Below are 20377 nucleotides of genomic sequence, written 5' to 3'. Positions count from 1 at the left end.
CCACATTCATGTGAATGTTAAAAGAATGAATGGAGGATGACTACGATTCTTCATGCTCAGTTTTCGTGAGAAACCATTTGTTAGAAAAGAAAAAGTAAACTTTTTCATAAAATTCGAAAAATATGGGTTGTTTGGTTCATTGAATGGAAATCTGGCAACCAAACATCGTTAAATTAAGAAAGCTTGTCTGCGTGAGGTAGCATGCTAATTTTCTTACATTTTGCATAGGCATTGCTCTGAACAGTGGTCGGATCTCAATTTTAAAGCTTATAATAAATTTCCAGCGTCAATTATCAACCTATGCAACAAAAGTCATTTTAGGTGACACTAATTGGGTTTAGGTGGCTTTAATTCGGACCATGGGGTCCGGTCTTTCGAACCAAACAAACCATATGGTAAGTCCAGACTTCAAAATTGTAAATCCCTTTACTTGTTTTCATCTCTATCGTGGGTGGGACAAGGTGACATGCAGCCCTTGTTTCTTCGTTGCTGCCCCTGTTTAATCTTCTCCCTTTTGCATATAGTATATATCATAGAAGGCATACTTTGATGAAGCTTGCTTCTTGTTTGGAAGAATACAGGGTTGAAGTTGCAATCCATCTTATATGATCTGAATGATTTTGAGATTGGTATATTTTTGCTATGCATGTAGTCCTAGTGAACCTTTTGGTTGGATCGGATTAACTTTTTTTCTTTTTTCTACAATTTGTCATTTGTTAGCATTGTTAACACAAAGGTCATTCAGAACTCCTCAACTTGACAACCCAGTTTGGATATTAAAATGATGTAGCTAAAAGCTATTGCTTCTGAAAAAGGAATCACTTTAAAGCTTCAAGAGGAGTCTCCTGTGACCACTCAGGTGAAGGTGAACCAGAAGCAAAACCTACCCAAGTTGGCCAAGCATGAGGATGAGGTAGATTGTTTGAGAGAGGCATTAGCCAATGATGAGGAATTCTCTGAACCCATGAAGACAAACCATCCCGACAGGGCCAAATTAGGGCCAATCAGAGCAGGAATGAGCTTGGCTTGGCCTTGTAGAGCTTTGGGTTAGGGAAAATAATCATTGGCCCTGAATTAAGGTCAAGGCGGGAATGGGTTGAGATTAGAACATATAGGGTTGGGCTTGGGATTGCAAAAGCCTAGCCCAACCCGATCCTATTGCAACCCTAGTTTGTTGGGCCTCAGGAACTCATCTCTGCAGCTAAGAAAACTCAAGTTTTACATAACCAAAAACGGGAGTATTCAAAAACTCAACTCTGCAACTACTATAACCCTAGAGAGAAAAAATGGAAACTCGGGGAGGTTTATGCAAAAAAGGTCTGAAACTGTAAATTTGAAAATAGAAAAGCCCATGATGTAAAATAAAAGGTTTTTATTTACATTTAAAACCCGCAATTTGATTATAAGCTGTGAGATTTTTCATTGTACACATGTCCTCATCTTACCAACTTGCGGTTGGCAACTGCTAGTCTCCTCACCCCCTAATATAAATTTACCATCCCCCCCCCCCCAACGAAAAAAAAAAAGAGAGTATACATTGACTCTCTCTCTTTTTTTTTTTTTGGGGGGGGGGGGGAGGGGGTTAAGAAGTATACTTAAACTACCACAAAAGCAAAAATAGTAGCCAGAAAAGAAGTAAAAGCATATATCACCACCATATCCAGTGAAAATACACTAAAGTTCCTATATACATTTAAAACCCGCACTTTGATTATAAGCTGTTAGATTGCTCATCTTACACATGTCATCATCTTAATGACTAGAGGTTGGCAACTACCAGTCCCCTCACCCCCTAATGTAAATTTAACAGTACCCCCCACCCAAAAAAAAAGAAGGTATATTAACTACTTTTTTTTTTTGGTAAGAAATATACTTAGACTACCACAAAAGCAAAATTAGTAGCCGGAAAAGAAGTAAAAGTAGATATCACTACCATATCAGCGATCCGAGTGAAAATCCACTATCAAATAGGATTTCAGATCTATTCCTATTTATACCCTAGCTTAACCATTCTCATTGAATTCATCCCTTTCGTTTACAAGCATTTTCCCTTTTGCTCTTTCTCTGGACGTATCTTTCAAACACATTCTTTCCAAAGTTTGTAATGGCACCGAAAACTGCGAAAAAACCTATGGAGAAAAAACCAGCAAAGAAAGCATCAGCGGAGAGGAATCCAAAGGCCAAGAAAAGACCTACAAATGAAGGATTGGGCACACGGGACAAAAAGAAAAGGTGCAACAAGAATTCAGTCAGGACCTACAAGATTTACATTTTCAACGTGCTAAAACAAATCCATCCAGACCTCGCCATCTCTAGCAAAGCGATGGAAATCATGAATAGTTTCATCGAAGATATGTTTGAGAAGATTGCCCAGGAGGCTTCCAAGGTTGTTCATTACAATAAAAAAGCCACTATAACCTCTCGTGAGATCCAGACTGCTGTCCGTCTCGTTCTCCCCGAGGAACTGGCTAAACATACCATATTTGAGGGTACCAAAGCCGTCACTAAATTCAGCAGTGCCTAGATGTTTACATCAATTACTATTATTAGCATGATGCAATAATAATTATGTTTTTAGAGTTTCTATCTTACTTCTAATTAGAGTTTGATTTGGGTTTCAGATGTGGAAATGGACTCCTTGGATTAATGTAAATCTTTGTTCTCTATTGGAATATAGAGAGTATTCTATATTCTATTCTCTTTCTAATACAAGATAGGTTCACCATTTTAAATTATATCTTACTGATTTGAAATCTTCTCATCAGTGATCTCCCCTACTTTACTATTGATTCATTTTCTTTTGTCAACTAAAGTTTGACATCTTGGGTTTAAGAAGTATAGCTCTAGGCATTCGAAGAGGCAGTAGTTTATTGAGGCAATCAAGCTTTTCTTTGGACATTTGCAGTTTCAGATCTGATGTGAATTTTTTGTTCTAAAGCTCACTGATACTTTCAAGATGTGGCTTCATTTATTTTTTTGGATGAATCTGTAAACTTTGCATCAGCATTGTTCGAGGCTCACCTATTCTAGTTTTAAATAGCTTGCTTTCTCCATGTTGTTGTTGATGTGCCAATTCTTCATTTATCATGAGCTTAGTAGAAAAAAACATATGAATGCTATTTGTGACTATTGCATTTAAAACTAGGTTGCTCAATGAGCCAATTCGATTTAAGCTAGAACCTCTCACTAAGAGAAATAGTGAGAGCAGGTTGACCTGGTTTGTCAGAGGCCGGCTTCTATTGATCAAGTTAATAAGTGGACACAAGACTTTCCAGAAGTTGGAGCTAAGAAAGGCTTGAGGAATGAGCATTCACTACCTTGGGTGAAGTAGATTTAATGTTTAGACAAAGTGACATGATCATTGGAAACATTAGATTTCCCAAGTGCCATAGATTTACTTCTTTTTCTTATTATTGAAGATGAGTCAGTTAGGGCTTCTCATAACCGGCTACACAATCCAATCTCAAAAAAACTGGAGGAGTTTGTTATACAATTGTACCCCAAATTAATCAAGGTCGCACTCCTCTCCTTTTGGATTGGGCTCTAGATTTCACGTTCACAGTAGCAATAACTTGGTAGATCCTAACTTTAATCGTCTCTAGAGCTCTCAAACTAGAGTTTTTTAACTGTCCCTGGATCTACTCAAGGACTTAAGGTCGAGCCCCCTAGTCTACTTAGGTTCGATTTAGTCAGAACTAGCAGGCTTAAACATATAATTAGGACCAAGTTGGATCACTTGGTGAAAATGGCATTATAGTAACCAAAGATTGGGGCATGAGATGATGCACAACATCAACCAAAACAAAAAAGAACAAGGTAGGCAAAATGGTTGTTAAGTTAGACATGAGCAAAACTTATGATAGGCTTGAGTGGAAGTTTATAGAAAGACTCTCTTGGCTTATGGATTTCTAGATAATGGGTGAAATGGTAATTTTTTATCTCACCACTCCAAAATTCTCCATATTCATCAATGGTAGGCCCTGATCACCATACCTTTCACCTACTAGAGGTGTAAGACAAGGAGGCATTTTCTCCTCCTACCTATTTGTGTAACATCTCGATCTAGGGCTAGCTAGAAATACTCATTGGCACAGGATTCCCGCAAACCCCTAAATACACCAATGCAATACCACAAGTAGCATATATCCACATATTCACAACAAAGAGAAAAAGATACAAGACTTATAGTTTGAAATAAAAGTTACATAAATCATTTAGTTTCAAAGGAAGCTAATTTATTACATTTATCCAAATCTATCTTAGAGGTTTCTCAAGAAAAATTATATTGATTTCACATTTCGCCTCTCAAACTGCCAAAGTTCCAAACCTGAGTTCATCTAAAATGAGATATCCATGAGGACTGAGTTCTACCAAATCCGTGAGGAAGAAACATGCACATTTAAGTGTGTAATATGCTATCCTCTATGCCATTCAATCATCCCATATAAATAATGCAGGTCTCTAGCTTAAGCAACAAGCTTTAATATTCAACCAGTCCTCAAGATGGTCTCTTAGTCCATAATCCAGTCATAAACGATTGAAGGCAAAGAGTGAAGGCCACATTCTTCACCACAACTAGGGTCAAGGGATAGTAGGTCCACACCAAGGCTCACACACTCAACATCCTCACCACAACCATTGGCGTAGACTGGTGCGCGTTGGGACATACCTAGCCAAATGCAAGTCTCTATTTCTCGTGCACATCCATGGCTTGGAGATAGGCCCTAAAGCTCCTCATTGTATTGGCCTGGCTCTCTAGAGATAGGCCATCAAGCTCTATACTATATGGCCTGGGTCTCCTAGCCATTCTAGGTACGCATATCCTCAAGCCACTACTATCTTGGATATACATTCCAACAACCCCATGCCAACCCCGTTATGTCCCATACCATGAGGTGGCGACACGAATGATACGCTAGGGTACCCAGTGTCCCTTGGCTCCTATTCCATCTTTTGGGCGCCCACTAGTACCACTACTCCACAATATGGGTTGCCAACCTCAATACCTCTATTGATATGGTGGCTGCACTCTAAGGTTATAACCTAACCCAATACAATTACATGGTTTGTATTCATATGCAAGTATACATGAGTGTGTAAGGATCCATAAAGGTTTGGATGCAATGGTCATAGCCACTACTCCTGTCATATCATGTGAAACATATCTCATCCACCCGTACTTCACATATGTCCACAATAAGCATCATGGTATTAAAAGTAAACATATCCATAATATAGTGGGTGATAGGTGTGGGATCTACATGTTATAGTATGGATGAATGAATATGTCATTCACAGCTTCATAAACATACCACAACATATGTATCATGTTTATGTTATGATGGGAAAGTATAATTGCATCCTAGATCTAGCATCCAAGTTCCTCCTCAACTTGTTAATTAGTTAATCCAATGCGTATGTGATCCCGATGTGGTTTGTCGAAACTAAGAGCTCACCAATCTTCCCTATCTAGGATGCATTCAGGTCAATAAAGATGTGCAAACAATCCACCCCCCCCCCCCTTAGATTCCCCTTCTTATCTAACCAAAGTCCGCTTTTGAAGATCCACCGGTTGCCATAGCAACAGCCACTAGTCTATACTATACAGACTGATGGCATTGACCTATGGCAACCCAGGAGGAATTCCAACCCCAAAATCGGGGGCTTCCTTTCCTCCAATTCTATTGAGACTCCCAACTAATCAATCGTAGTCCACTTATTGGGTTCCATTTCTCCCAAATTTGGGATTCAAACCTAAACCTATACAACCATAATAGAAATGCTGAAAATTTGACATTAGAATAACACACTAAGGCTGTAGATTAGTTAAAAACAATTAATAGGGAAAACATCTTTATTTTCTCCATTTCCAAGCATTGGTGATTCCACCATTTATTCCACAAATGGTCAAATGCTACAAAAATATATGAATAGATAGAGGAGATTGACATTCACCTTGCTACAGTGTTTACTAAGTGAAATGAGTAGTTCTTAACCCCCAATAAAGCTTGGAGAACCGTAAGTCTTGAGCTCCTCTCCTTCTTTAACTATCAACTTATTGACTATTTTATCATTTTGAAGGAACTTGAATCATCTTATATTTCTATGAATTTTATTTTTAGTTTACTTGTGATACTTTATTTATTTATTTATTTTTTATGGATTTACATTTGATATTTTAGGTCCAAGGATAGGACCAATTAAGGCTAGGGACAAGGTCAATCAGGGCCAATTAGGGTCAAGACCAAGGACAGGCCCAGAGATAGGGACATGGCCAATCAAGGCCAACCCATCCCGACCGGGCCGAATTAGGGCCAATCAGGCCAAGAATGAGCTTGGCTTGGCCCTGTAGGGCTTAAGGCTAGAGACAATAAACCTTGACCTTGAATTAGGGTTAGGCGGGAATGAGCTCAGATTAGAACATATAAGGCTGGGCTTGGATTGCAAAAGCCTGGCCCAGCCCGATCCTATTGCAGCCCTAGTTTGTTGGGCCTCAGGAACTCATCTTTGCAGCTAAGAAGACTCAAGTTTTACATAACCAAAAACGGGGAGTATTCAAAAACTCAACTCTGCAACTACTCTAACCCTAGAGAGAAAAAAATGGACACTCGAGAAGGTGTATGCAAATAAGGTCTGAAACTGTAAATTTGAAAATAGAAAAGCCAATGATGTAAAATAAAAAGTTTCTATTTACATTTAAAACCCACATTTGATTATAAGCTGTGAGATTTTCCATTGTATACATCTCCTCATCTTAACAACTTGCAGTTGGCAACTACCAGTCTACTCACCCCCTACTACCACAAAAGCAAAAATAGTAGCTAGAAAAGAACTAAAAGCATATATCACCACCATATCCAGTGAAAATCCACTAAAGTTTCTATATACATTTAAAACCTGCACTTTGATTATGAGCTGTTAGATTTTTCATTATACACATGCCGTCATCTTAATGACTAGAGGTTTGCAACTGCCAGTCCCCTCACCTCTAATGTAAACTTAATAGTACCCCCCCCCCCCCACCCCCAAAAAAAAGAAGATATTGACTACTTTTTTCTTTTGGTAAGAAATATACTTAGACTACCACAAAAGCAAAATTAGTAGCCGGAAAAGAAGTAAAAGTAGATATCACCACCATATCAGCGATCCGAGTGAAAATCCACTATTAAATAGGATTTCAGATCTATTCCTATTTATACCCTAGCTTAACCATTCTCATTGAATTCATCCCTTTGTTTACAAGCATTTTCCCTTCTGCTCTTTCTCTGGCCGTATCTTTCAAACACATTCTCTCCAAAGTTTGTAATGGCACCGAAAACTGAGAAAAAACCTATGGAGAAGAAACCAACAAAGAAAGCATCAGCGGAGAGGAATCCAAAGGCCAAGAAAAGACCTGCAAATGAAGGATTGGGCACACGGGACAAAAAGGAAAGGTGCAACAAGAATTCAGTCAGGACCTACAAGATTTACATTTTCAACGTGCTAAAACAAATCCATCCAGACCTCGCCATCTCTAGCATAGCGATGGGAATCATGAATAGTTTCATCGAAGATATGTTTGAGAAGATTGCCCAGGAGGCTTCCAAGGTTGTTCATTACAATAAAAAAGCCACTATAACCTCTCGTGAGATCCAGACTGCTGTTCGTCTCGTTCTCCCCGAGGAATTGGCTAAACATGCCATATTTGAGGGTACCAAAGCCGTCACTGAATTCAGCAGTGCCTAGATGTTTACATCAATTACTATTATTAGTGTGATGCAATAATAATTATGTTTTTAGAGTTTCTATCTTACTTCTAATTAGAGTTTGATTTGGGTTTCAGATGTGGAAATTGACTCCTTGGATTAATGTAAATCTTTGTTCTCTTTTGGAATATAGAGAGTATTCTACATTCTATTGTCTTTCTAATACACTATAGGTTGGTCATTTTAAGTTTATCTTACCGATTTCAAATCTTCTCATCAGTGGAGCTCCTCTGCTTTACTACTAATTCATTTTTTTTGTCAACAAAATTTGACGTCTTGGGTTTAAGAAGTATAGAGTTAGGCATTCGAAGAGGTAGTAGTTCATTGAGGCAATCAAGCTTTTGTTTGGGCATTTGCAGTATCAAATGTGATGTGAATTTTTTGTTTTAAAGCTCGTTGATACTTTCAAGATGTGGCTTCATTTATTTTTTGGATGAATCGGTAAACTTTGCATGAGCATTGTTCGAGGCTCGCCTATTCCAGTTTTAAATAGCTTGCTTTCTCCATGTTGTTGTTGATGTGCCAATTCTTCATTTATCATGAGCTTAGTAGAAAAAACATATGAATGCTATTTGTGACTATTGCATTTAAAACTAGCATGTTCAATGAGCCAATTTGATTTAAACTAGAACCTCTCACTTAGAGAAATTGTCACACCCAACCCAATCGGATCTGATCTACCTGAATACCCGTGGGGATGTTACACCGCAAAAATTATATGAATAGATAGATCGAGGAGATTGAGATTCACCTTGCTATAGTGTTTACTAAGTGAAATGAGTAGTTCTTAACCCCCAATAAAGCTTGGAGAAGTTTATGAAAACTTTTCCCTCCAAGCATTGATTCCACCATATCCACAGGGTCAAATGGAACAAAATTATGTAGATGATCAAGGAGATTAAGATTCACGTTGCTATAGTGTTTACTAAGCGAAATCATGAGTAGTTCTTAACCCCCAATAAAGCTTGGAGAACCCTGAGTCTTGAGCTCGATCCTCTCCTTCTTCTCTCCTTAGCCACCTCCCACTATGATTCCCATGAAATGAACACACCCATTCGTATTAGGGTTGGGGTTGCCCATAGGTCATTAGCCCCAAAATTACCATTTTAATTTACTTGTTAACCATCGACCAGCTGGTCATAATGTCTTCCCCTTGGTCTCTAATGAACTCTACACCTACCCTTGAGCAGCTCTCTCCTTCTCGTTCCTTCCCAATTCGGGTTGACCAAATGCCCACAGTTAGGCCAAAAATGGGGGAATTACAATTTGTGTTATGTGCAGAAGTCCTATCAAGCCATATTGAGCATGCTAAAATCAGGAAAAAAACATCAAAGGGATTAAGATAGCTAAAAGTGGAGAGAGCATCTCCCACTTGGCATTTGCAGATGATCTCATTCTATTTGATCAAGCAACACATAGAGAAGCTTATCAGTTTCAAAAGATCATCCACCAATATTTATGTATTCTAGACAGCAACTTAATACCTAACAGACTAGATTCACTGTAGCAAAAACACTTCAAACCAAACTGGAAGACTCCTCTCAGATCATTTCCATATCACTCGTACTTGGGAGTTAGACATCCACTTGGAAATTCTCTCTATTAGCAGAAAGCTGAGGGAAAATCATTGTCATAATCTTACTCAGAGAGTCAACTTTGAACTCCAAGGTTGGAATGCAAAACTGTTAAGCATAACTAGTAAAACTGTGTTGATTCAATCTTTAGCTCAAGCCCTTCTTGTTCACTTTATGCCATATTTCATTCTCCCCAAATCAACATTAGCAGAAATGGAAGCAGCCAATAGAAAGTTCTTGTGGTCCAATGGGGAAGGATCCCATGTGTATACCTTTACTTGGAAAACAATTTGCCTCTCAAAAAGAAATGGCTCAATTTGAAGAATCTATAAAGCATGAATATGGCATTGGTAGTCAAGATCAAAGCCTGAGAACTTCTGAACTCAGGGAACTCTCTTTGGAGCAAGATGATGAAAGAGAAATATTTCAAATCATGCCACTTCCTCCAAGCCTCAGCGACTCCCAACTCATCTTGTGGGTGGAAATAATTACTCATTAAAGCGAAGGATCTGCTAAAACAAAGGCTTATACAAATGCAAGACAGGTTTGGGCTAAGTCCTCTTGAGTGTTGGTTGATCCATAGCATGGATCTTATTGATCAACTCACAAACTGGATTAGAATCATTCATCAAAGACTCATATGAAAGGATTTTAATGACACGTTATTTCACAGTAGTTTATTTGCATTGGCTCTCAGTAAACAACCCTGCTCATAATAGGGTTGTAAGGTAAGCTCAACAGCAACAGGTATGGTGGTTATCAAATACGATGACTGCGCGCAGCATGTGGGCTATCAAACTCCACAAACAGGGACAAGAAGGCTCAGCACAATTCATGGAAGGCATTGAATTCTGGAACTATTAAGATTAATGTAGATGGAGCATATAAAGCTGAAGACAATTCTTTTCAAGCTCGTTCGCGAGTGGTAAAGCAAGAGATTTATAGATGGCAATGTCATATTCTATTTCTCACAACATGAAGGAAACCTTAATAACTTGCAAGCTGAAGCCACAACAGTCAAGTGGGTTGTAGGCTATGCACTGGAATTACAACTGATGAATATCATCATTGAAAGTAATAGCAAAACCATCATCAATCTACTCCAATCTTTCAACACACTGGAAGGCAACTTTGTAGCAGATCTACTTGCATTCTATGCAACAAAGAATGATTGTGGTCATTTTTCTGCCTCCCACCACCCTTTCTGTTACTGCTATTCCATTTGATTAATCTGGTTGTATTGTGTGTGTATTTTTTTTCTGGCTCAATTCAAAACCGAAATATTCTATTCAAGATAAAACATTTAGGGCCGGGACGAGCGAGACAAAATTTAGAGATTTCAAACCGCCAAATCTCTAGAATCATGATTCGAAATTAACGTGAATTTTTGGAATGAAATTCTAGATTTTCCTAAAAAATATTTATTGAATGTGAACCGGATTTCCCTCTACCCATAAATCTCGACCGTTGTGTAAAATGTGAACTCTAGATTCAGAATCTAGGGATTCACACAACCAAACGGAAAATCTCCCATTGTGAACCGAAATTTGAAATCGGATCGCAACCAACAGGCCCTTAGGTGATTTTGCCTAAAAAATGGCAAAATTTGCCGGGTTCGGTGGGTGGCAAACAAAAAGGCTGTCAAAAAACTATTAGGCGTGATAAGGATGATTTTTCATCATTTCCCTAATTGTCTCTAATTTGAATTCTTTCCATATCATTTCATCTTCTCATTTGAATTCTTTCCATTCATCACTCCTCTCATTTGAATTCCTTCCATTCATCATTCTTTACATTTGAATTCTTTCCATACCATCTCATCCTTCCATTTCATCAATATCCTAATTTGGCTTTGGCTTGATTAGGTTTCTCTATTAAATCATTTCCATACAAACATTTCCATGTATTATATTTACATGCAAACATTTCCATGTATTGTATTTCTATGTTTTATATCTTTCTTTTATTGTTCATAGTTGTCTAACAGCATGGGATGTATGCTGCCTATATATTTGAGGTTCTCTCATATGAAATCATTCAACTATTTTTCCCATTGAGATTGTTTCTTACTAAAAACCGATATTTTCCAACAATCGCTCAGAAAATCGTTGATTTTTTGGCAATATTCCGGCGAACTATGGCCCGGGTGTAGTGATAAGTGGGCAAGGGTTAGCTAGGGCGTCCCCTGTGAACGACGCGTCGCATCGGCGCCCGGATGCGGTGATAAGTAGGCAAGGGTTCCCGCGCCGTGGACGAGTGCGGGTAAAGAAGCTAGTCCATAAGCATAGGATTAGATTGGCATCTTGGAACATAGGATCTCTAACTGGTAAGAGCTTAGAATTGATAGATGTTATGAGGAGAAGAAGGATTAATGTAGCTTGCATTCAAGAGACTAGATGGAGGGGTAAAAAAGCCAAAGAGTTGGATGACTTTAAACTTTGGTATACTGGGGATAAAACAAATAAAAATGGAGTGAGTATAATAGTGGATAAAGATTTAAAAAATGATGTGGTGGATGTTAAAAGAGTGGGTGATAGGATAATTGCTATCAAGCTTGTAATGGAGAAAGAGTTCGTAAATATAATTTGTGCATATGCACCTCAAGTAGGACTAGATGAAAGTCTAAAGCTAGAATTTTGGGAAAATATGGGTGGATTACTGCAAGGAATTCGTCAAGGAGAAAAGATTATCATAGGAGGTGATTTAAATGGACATATTGGAAAAGATCAAAGAGGATATGAGAGTGTTCATGGAGGTTATGGTTTTGGAGAAAGGAATGACGAGGGGATTTCAATTTTGGATTTTGCTACTGCTTTTGATCTATCTATTATAAATACTTACTTCAAAAAGAGAGATGAGCATTTAATTACTTTAAAAGTGGATAGCATAGAAGCCAAATAGATTTCTTCCTAACTAGAAGGACTGATAGATTATTGTGCAAGGATTGCAAGGTGATACCGGGGAAAGCTTAACTTGCACAACATAGACTTGTGGTCTTGGATATGTGCTTAGTCCCAAGAACACATAAAAGGTCTAAGGTAATGTCACACCCCGCCCGCCAGGCCCGAGTTACCCGCCCGACAACCCGTGGGTGCGATCCGTCACAGGATCCATGGTTTTAGTCTATCAATAATAATAAATACAAATACATGAATCAAGAGCAAGAATAGTACAATAATCAATAAAAAGGTTACAGGAGTCCAAATACTCCAATAAAAAATCCAAGAACGAACGAAAGAAGGAAGATCAAGAATCAAAAGTAATATCGAGTTCAGCGGAAGCAAAATAAGTAACTAAATAGTCTTCATCTTCAGGAGGCTTCATGCTCTGCAAGTCCATGTACCACTGTCTGTGCCACATCAGCTTCAAACGAGAAGGCTCTTTCATACGAATCATCTCCAACTTCCGACGTTGTGCAACCATCTGTACAGTTTATATAATACATACAATGAAAGGAATGAGTTCCAACGAACTCAGTAAGGAACAAGCAATTCTCATATATATGTCAACACAATCCACGAATGCACATATGAAATGATATGGATGATATGCAGAAATATGAATGCTACTAAGAAAAGAAGTCCAAAGGAAGAAGAAAAAGTGGAAGAAGAGGAAGGAGGAGAGGGAGGCAAAGGGGAAGAAGCAAAAGTGGGGGGAAGAACACCAAGAAGAAGAGGGGGGGGGAACCAAGAAGGTCAAATGGTAACAACTAAGAAGGAAAGGACAAAAGGGAGAACCAGGAGAAGAACAGGAACCGGGACACCAACCAGGTCATCCACAAATGGGGAGCAGACCGAAGGGCGAAGTCAGAGCAAAAAAGCAACCACCAACAGACCAAAGGGACCAGAGGAGGAGGAGGGATGAAACAAGAGAAGAGGAGAAGAAAGGGAAAGCAGGGGAAGAGAACAGACTCCAAGATGTCATCAAGTAATCATGATAGGGGAGACAGGGCATGGCCCAAGCGATACAAGAAGATACCAAAGGAAACCCCCAAAACACACTACAATCACGCAAAGAAGGGAATACATAAAAGAGAGAAAAAGAAAAAAAGAAGAACAAAAGAAAGCTAAAAAGAAGAAGACAAAGAAAGAAAAGAAAGGAAAAGAAGAAGCAAAAAAAGAAGCAGCAGAATTAGTAGAAGTCAACGCAATCCAAAAACTATTATAAGATTTTAGAAAGAGAAACCAGGAAGGGACAAGAAGAAAGAGAAGAGTAAAAAAAAAAAAAAAAGAGAAAAGGGGCTGGGGGGAAGAAGGACAAAGGAGGGAAGAACAAAAGAAAGAAAGGGGAGACAGTAATCAAGCAATAAGAGAACAAGGGGAAAAGAAACCAGAATTAACAAAGATTTATAAAACATCGATGGGACACAAAAAAAGGGAGGGAAGGATAAAGAAATGAAAAGGAGATAAACAAACAATTGGGAACACAACAAAAAGGGGATGGGTCAAACAAAGAGGTTAAAAGAAGAGAATGGATGGAGATCAAAACGAAAAAGAAAGAAGAGAAAAGGTAATCAAAAGAAAGAGAAGAGAAGGAGAAAAAGAAGAAAAAAAGCGTAATAGGGTGAGGGAGATAAAGAAAGGGGGCAAAAGAGGGCAAAGGAAGGGGAAGGGGTGTGGAAAAGCCAAGAAGAGATATGCAACAAGGGTGTGCTCATGGGGGAAGAAAGACAAAACCAAATGAAGACATGGGGAGACAAGTCGAAAAATCAATCATAATAGGTTTGAACAAAGAGGTTAGGGTCACATAACACAGGCCAGAAAAGGTTAGATCACGGAAAGAGAGGGAATGATTGTTATCAAGAAAAAAGAGAAACATAGGAAATAGTTTATGTTAAAGAAAATACCCAGAGGTTTGACATGGAAGGTTACAAGAGGTTTCGAGAAAGATCATTCAAGGGTTAGGGTTAAGGTTCAAGAATCTATTAGCTAGGGTAAGATCATGATGATGATCATAGATCTCAAAGAATAGAATGAGATCATGGAATAGATGGGCAAGAATGCACATCTTCCGATCTCAAAAAGAACAAGAAGAAGAAAGAATAATTAGAAATCCTAATAGGTTAAACATGGATCATGAAGAAAATATAGTGATCAAGTTAGGTAAACACAAATATCACCAAGGGAAAGAGAAAAAAGGATTTACAATCAAGAAAGGTTTTGGGGAGGGTCCAATGAATTAATAGAAAATAAAAGGGTTGCCAATTGTTCCAAAGAAAAACAAGGACAACTCCTCAACAGAGGACACAAGGGAAGGTCATGGTAATGATATGAGACCTTCCACAATAATAAAGATATGTAGGAAATTAGGGAAAGTATCATTAAGAGCTTTGGTGGAATCAAATCAAGGATCAGAATGGCTCAAGATCATAGAGTGAATTAGGGGATTCACTTTAGGGTTAAAAGAATTAAAGAAGAGGTCATTACAGAGTGTAATACCCTTCAGATCGAAACCGAAGTAGAGAAGAAAGAATGAATTAAAGAAGAAGGAAGAAACCAACTAGAAGAGAAAGATGAAGAAAGAACAGATGCTGGGATCTTCTTGGCCGAAGGAGAGGTTCTAGGGATCTTCCCACGTTCTCCCAAGGCAGAAAAGATTGAGAGTGAAACACATGGAGTTCCCCCTTAAATAGCACAAAGAGTCAAGAGTTACTAGGGTTAGAAGGACAAACCGACCCCGTTGGTTGATTGGTTGCCAAAGAGGAAGTTCAAAGGTCGATCCCATGCTATCAAGAGGTTTAGAAACATGGTGGGAATAGTTTACCACGAAATTAAAAGAAATAAAGCTTTGAAAACCTTCAAAAAGATATTTACCAAAATGCCACGCCTTGACAGACTTATTCAAAACAAAGGATTTAATGGGCCAAACTTCAATATTTTTGGATGGGCTTCTTTCAATACATCGTACTACTTACCTAGTATGGAGGGAAGTCTTCAAACTAGGTCCAACTAAGCTTTAGGTTCATCAACCAAGTTCTTCTTCACAAATAAATAGTTCAACACCAAATCAAGTAAGGTTTCCATAAGGAAACACCATCATCAATATCCATGGGTTTTGGGTCAAACACCATATCTTCTACTGAGATGGCCCACAAAGACATCTTCCTAAGATTTTCAAAGATAGAAAAACTGAAATCACGGTCAAACTTCAAAGTCAACATTAAATAAAACCCGACTTCACCCAAAACAGATCGGGTCTTCGGGCTAGATTTGGGCTGGGTGTCACAGGTAAACTATCCCAGAATAAGATGGTGGAATTTGAAAGGAGAGTACTCTAAATCCTTTGTTAATGAAGTAGTCAAACAAGGAAAATGGGATTTTAAAGGGGATACCAATGCAATGTGGAATGAGATGGCTATGTGTATTAAGAAGGTGGCTAAAGATGTTCTAGGTGAATCAAAAGGAAAGATCCATTGTTATAGAGAGACGTGGTGGTGGGATAGTGAGGTTCAAGCTGCCATTAGGAATAAAAAAGCTAGTTTTAAGACATGGCAAAGAACTAAGGATGTTGAGGATCTTCAAAGGTATAGGTTAGATAGAAATGAAGCTAAGAAAATTGCGGGAAAAGCAAGGGAAAGAAAGTATGAAGAGTTATACAATAAGTTGGGCAAAAAGGAAGGGGAAAAATCTATTTATAAGATAGCTAAGATGAGGGATAGGAAGAGTAGATATCTTGACCATGTTAGATGTATTAAAAATGGAGATGGTAAAGTATTAGTTTGTGAGGAGGATATTAAGAAAAGATGGGAAACCTATTTCTCTAGTTTACTAAATGAGCATTCTTCAAGCACTTATGTTTGGACGATTACACTTTTCACCAAGGCACGGTGTCCGAACTTATATACGTAGAATTTCAATGTCCGAAGTAAAAGAAGCTTTAAGGAGGATGAAACTCGGCAAGACACAAGGTCCTGATGAAATCCCAATTGAAGTATGGAAGAGCTTAGGAACCCATGGACTAGTTTGGTTGACTAAGTTGTTTAATAAGATTATGAGCATAGGGAAAATGCCAGATGATTGGAGGAGAAGTGTTGTGGTTCCAATTTACAAAAATAAAGGAGATATTCAAAGTTGTAATAACTATAGAGGTATTAAATTGATGAGCCATACGATGAAATTATGGGAGAGAATAATTGAAACCCGGTTGAGACACTTAACTACAGTTACGGAGAACCAATTTGGGTTTATGCCGGGAAGATCTACAACGGAGGCTATTTACTTAATTAGGAGACTTATGGAAAGGTATAGAAAATGTAGGAAAGACCTTCATATGGTATTTATTGACCTAGAAAAAGCTTATGATAGAGTCCCTAGAGCGTTAATTTGGCAAGTACTAGAGAAAATAAGTGTTGCAAGTAAATATGTAGATATAGTTAAGGATATGTATGATGGTTCGGTGACTAGTGTTAGAACAAGTGGGGGGACAAAGTAATGAATTCCCGATAACAGTTGGGCTACATCAAGGGTCAACTTTAAGCCCATATCTATTTGCACGGTAATGGATGAATTAACCAAAGACATTCAAGATGAGGTCCCCTGGTGTATGCTTTTTGCGGATGATATTGTGTTGATTGATGAGACCCAAGTGGGGATTAATACCAAATTAGAATCATGGAGAGTAGCTTTGGAATCAAAAGGCTTTAAACTTAGTAGATCGAAGACAGAATATCTAGTTTGTAACTTTAGTCATGATCAGGCGAGATGATGAAGTGGTGATACTTGACGATAAAGAGATTCCTCGAGTGATTGTTTTAGGTACCTAGGTTCAATCATAAGTAAAAGAGGTGATTTAGAAGATGAGGTTTCCCAAAGAATTAAAATAGGGTGGATGAAGTGGAGAGGTGCATCCGGGTCTTATGTGATCACGTATTCCATTAAAGCTAAAGGAAAATTTTATAGGACCGTTGTCGACCAGCTATGATGTACGTGCAGTGTTGGGGTTAAAAAGAATCATATAGATAAACTCGGTGAGAAATGAGAATACTAAGATGGATAAGTGGCAAAACTAAGATGGATAAGATAAGAAACGATCATATTAGAGTTGGTATGGGAGTTGCTCCCGTAAGTGATAAGCTTAGAGAAAGTCGTTTGAGGTGGCACGGCCACGTTCAACGGAGACCTATAAATGCTCATGTTCGGAGAAGTGATATAATCCATATTGAAGGAACTAGAAGAGCTAGGGGTAGACCTAAGATAACCTTAGGAGAAGTGGTGAGAAAGGATATGCATAGCTTAGACCTTGTATCTAGCATGGCCTTGAACAGAACTAATTGGAGGGCAAGAATCCATGTAGCCGACCCCATTTAGTTGGGAAAAGGCTTATTGTTGTTGTTGTTGTTGTTGTTGTTGTATTCCGGCGAACTAGTGAAATGCAGGCAAAAATCGCTATAGAACCTTGCTGGTATCTCTCATTTTATTTCGAATCCTCAAATCAATGGTTGAAACCGCAGAACATGGAACATCGATAGGAGGATGAGGAGTACGAAAAGGAGAGTGGGAGAGGAGGAGAAAAAAATTCGCAATGGCAACTCACAAGTGGGTCGAGTTTCTAACATTTTTTAATCACAAAAATCTAGCAAGATTTGCAAGTTTTGCGACTCTAACAGATATTCGTAGATGAATCCGAAAACCTAGACACGCAAGCAACAAATTTGAGACTTCCGGCGGAGTAGGTCGAGCAAACAATTCAGTTACATCATCGCTGGAGATGCTGGTCAACGGTAGTAAAATGCAGCGGTGACTTTTTGGCATAAATAAAGAAGTAGCGACAATATCGGCTTTCAATCGGAAAGGGTGTGGCACTGTGGCCGAAGTTCGATTAATATCGGCTTTCAATCGGCGAAATTTCCCCAACTTTCGTACTTTGGCTTTATCCCTTATTAGATTTTCAAAAAGGAAGTGCCAATAAAATGTCGGTCAAGCCCATAAGCCCATAGCATAACATTATTTTATTAATTGAGACACGTATTTGACGGTTCTTCAATTCCATTGTCTGCCCACAAGTCTCTCCTAAATTATTTTTTTCCTTTTTAGACTATTATATATACCACAAAGAGCACCGAATTAATGACCTCTCATTCGGTGGTGCCGGTCTTTTCCCTAATGACGTCGGCCCGTAACTTTGAAAACCCATAAAAGATATTCGTCTGAACGCGGTTGGACCATCAACTTCACTCCGGTTCGGTTTAAGGGTTGACTTCGCATAGCGAGTCTCTTTTTATGTTTACTCTTCTTCTACGCGTTGGAGCTGTGGAAATGGGGGTTAACCTTCTGAGTCTCAACTCGAATTCAAAGCTGTTGAACAGAATGACCGTTCTACAGGTGTCCAACTCTTGAAGTGTGAAAAGTTATCCCTTGAAATCGAAATTGTTATAAAAGAATTGAATTACACGTCTGTGATCACAAATTACATCGACATTTCTAACAGATTTACAAGCTCTAGAGAAGTTTCCTTCACTGCTTCTGCTGAAGCTTCTATTATTTACAGAGTTATCAATCGTGCTGCTTCGTCCGAGTAACTGCATCTCTTCTTCCTCGCTAATCAAGTCTGCTGTTGACCATTTATTGGTCTCCCCTGATTCATCTCTGGGCATCATGGTTTGATCATGGTCCACAGACACAACGCGTTCCAGGTAACTTTTTCTTCTTATCGTGACCCATTCATCATCTTCGTATGTCCAATCGGGTAGTGCTATGTTTGAAGAAGAAGTTGAAGTATCTCCGATTAGCCGTCGGATTCTTTCTGCCGGAGAATCTGAAGAAGAACCCAATAGTAATTGGTTGTCCATATAAAGTGGTGTGGCTTCTGACCCTGTTTCGAATCCCTCCAGTGATTCCCAAAAGCCTTGATCAAGTATGCTCATGGGAGAAGTAGCAGAAATAGAGCTCTGGATTCGATTCAATTTCAACTCTTCCAAGCAACCCTCTTGGAGGAATGGGTGTTTTAGAAGCTCATGAACTGTCCATCGCTCATTTGGATCTCTCCTAAGACATTTGCCCAAAAAATCTTTCGCTTCCCAAGACAAGAAACTTGGGAATTCAGGCAGATCAGAGGAGAATGCAATCCTATGAAGCGCAGAAACTGGGTCGGCAACATCTGGCCATGGAGGACTTCCTGTTGCCATTTCAATTACGGTACACCCAAGAGCCCAGACATCGGCAGGAAGACTCTGTTCATCACCTCGAGCCACTTCAGGTGCCATGAAAACAGGGGTCCCTGCAATCGGAATCGCCGAAGGCTTTTTCTCGACCCATCTCGCGCAACCCAAGTCAGCAATTTTGGTTCCATCTTCCCCAACCAAGATATTCCGACCCTTAATGTCACAATGCACGAGACCATGAGAGTGTAGGTAATCCAACCCTTCAAGAATCGCTCGCGTGTGAGATCTGATCGAAGACTCGTGAAGCCCACCACCTTGCTGTTGAATTGCCTCAGTGAGGGTGCCACCAGAGACATACTCCATGAAGAGATTGTAAAGAAGCTGACCATTCTCGTTAGTGACGTCGCAGCCAAGGTACCCAACTATGCGAGGTGAATTGAGCAAAGAAAGAATCCTCTGCTCCCTTTGTAGAAATTCTGATCTCAAGAGCTCTACAGATTTCACGGCGAATGCCTCACCAGATTGAAGATTCATAGCTAGGGAGACGGTAGCAGAAGAGCCGCGGCCGAGAGTGTGGCCTCTGATCCACGCCATCTGTGAGTGGCAATGAGAAAACCCACCTCCACCTCTCTATATATATAACGAAAGCTTCCATTTTAGTGAAGAATTGCCTGGCACGGATACGTGTGTGGACTCTGGGGTGAAGTCAAGTAAAGTGAAGTGGGTTTAGAGACGACAACACAAAGACGAGATTAATCTTTGTTAATGTTATGCTAGGGACCATGGGACCATGGGAATGTTGCCCTGCAAGGAGCTGTGATGATTCACGCGTCTAAACAAGAGGAAATGCTGAGTGGGGAAGGTCGTTTCATACTTTGATTTGCTTAAGATTACACGAGTCAGTGGTTGACAGGTGAGCCGCCAGTGCCAAAGCTTGATATTGGTGGTGGTGTGTGTTG

General features: G+C 39.2%; 2 protein-coding genes and 1 pseudogene across 2 annotated transcripts; 2 read left to right on the top strand and 1 right to left on the bottom strand.

The window, feature by feature from the left end:
- Nucleotides 1-2104: 2104 nt before the first annotated feature.
- Nucleotides 2105-2524, top strand: LOC149004169 (histone H2B.11-like). Its single transcript, XM_089168067.1, has one exon. It carries the CDS (start codon nt 2105-2107, stop codon nt 2522-2524), a length of 420 nt encoding a protein of 139 aa, XP_089024193.1.
- Nucleotides 2525-7305: 4781 nt separating this feature from the next.
- Nucleotides 7306-7725, top strand: LOC149004168 (histone H2B.11-like). Its single transcript, XM_089168068.1, has one exon. It carries the CDS (start codon nt 7306-7308, stop codon nt 7723-7725), a length of 420 nt encoding a protein of 139 aa, XP_089024194.1.
- A 10880-nt stretch (nt 7726-18605) lies between these two features.
- Nucleotides 18606-20033, bottom strand: LOC149004167 (mitogen-activated protein kinase kinase kinase 18 pseudogene; annotated as a pseudogene).
- Between the last annotated feature and the right edge of the window lie 344 nt (nt 20034-20377).

This window comes from Hakea prostrata, chromosome 9 (assembly GCF_041222555.1).
Source record: "Hakea prostrata isolate BN-2017 chromosome 9, UWA_Hpros_2, whole genome shotgun sequence".
Classification (NCBI taxonomy): Eukaryota; Viridiplantae; Streptophyta; class Magnoliopsida; order Proteales; family Proteaceae; genus Hakea; species Hakea prostrata.
This window is presented reverse-complemented; position numbering and strand designations above follow the sequence as displayed.

Bases quoted from the DNA above. Each gene is read 5' to 3' on its own strand.
- LOC149004169 (XM_089168067.1), top strand. From the start codon at position 2,105: ATGGCACCGAAAACTGCGAAAAAACCTATGGAGAAAAAACCAGCAAAG.
- LOC149004168 (XM_089168068.1), top strand. From the start codon at position 7,306: ATGGCACCGAAAACTGAGAAAAAACCTATGGAGAAGAAACCAACAAAG.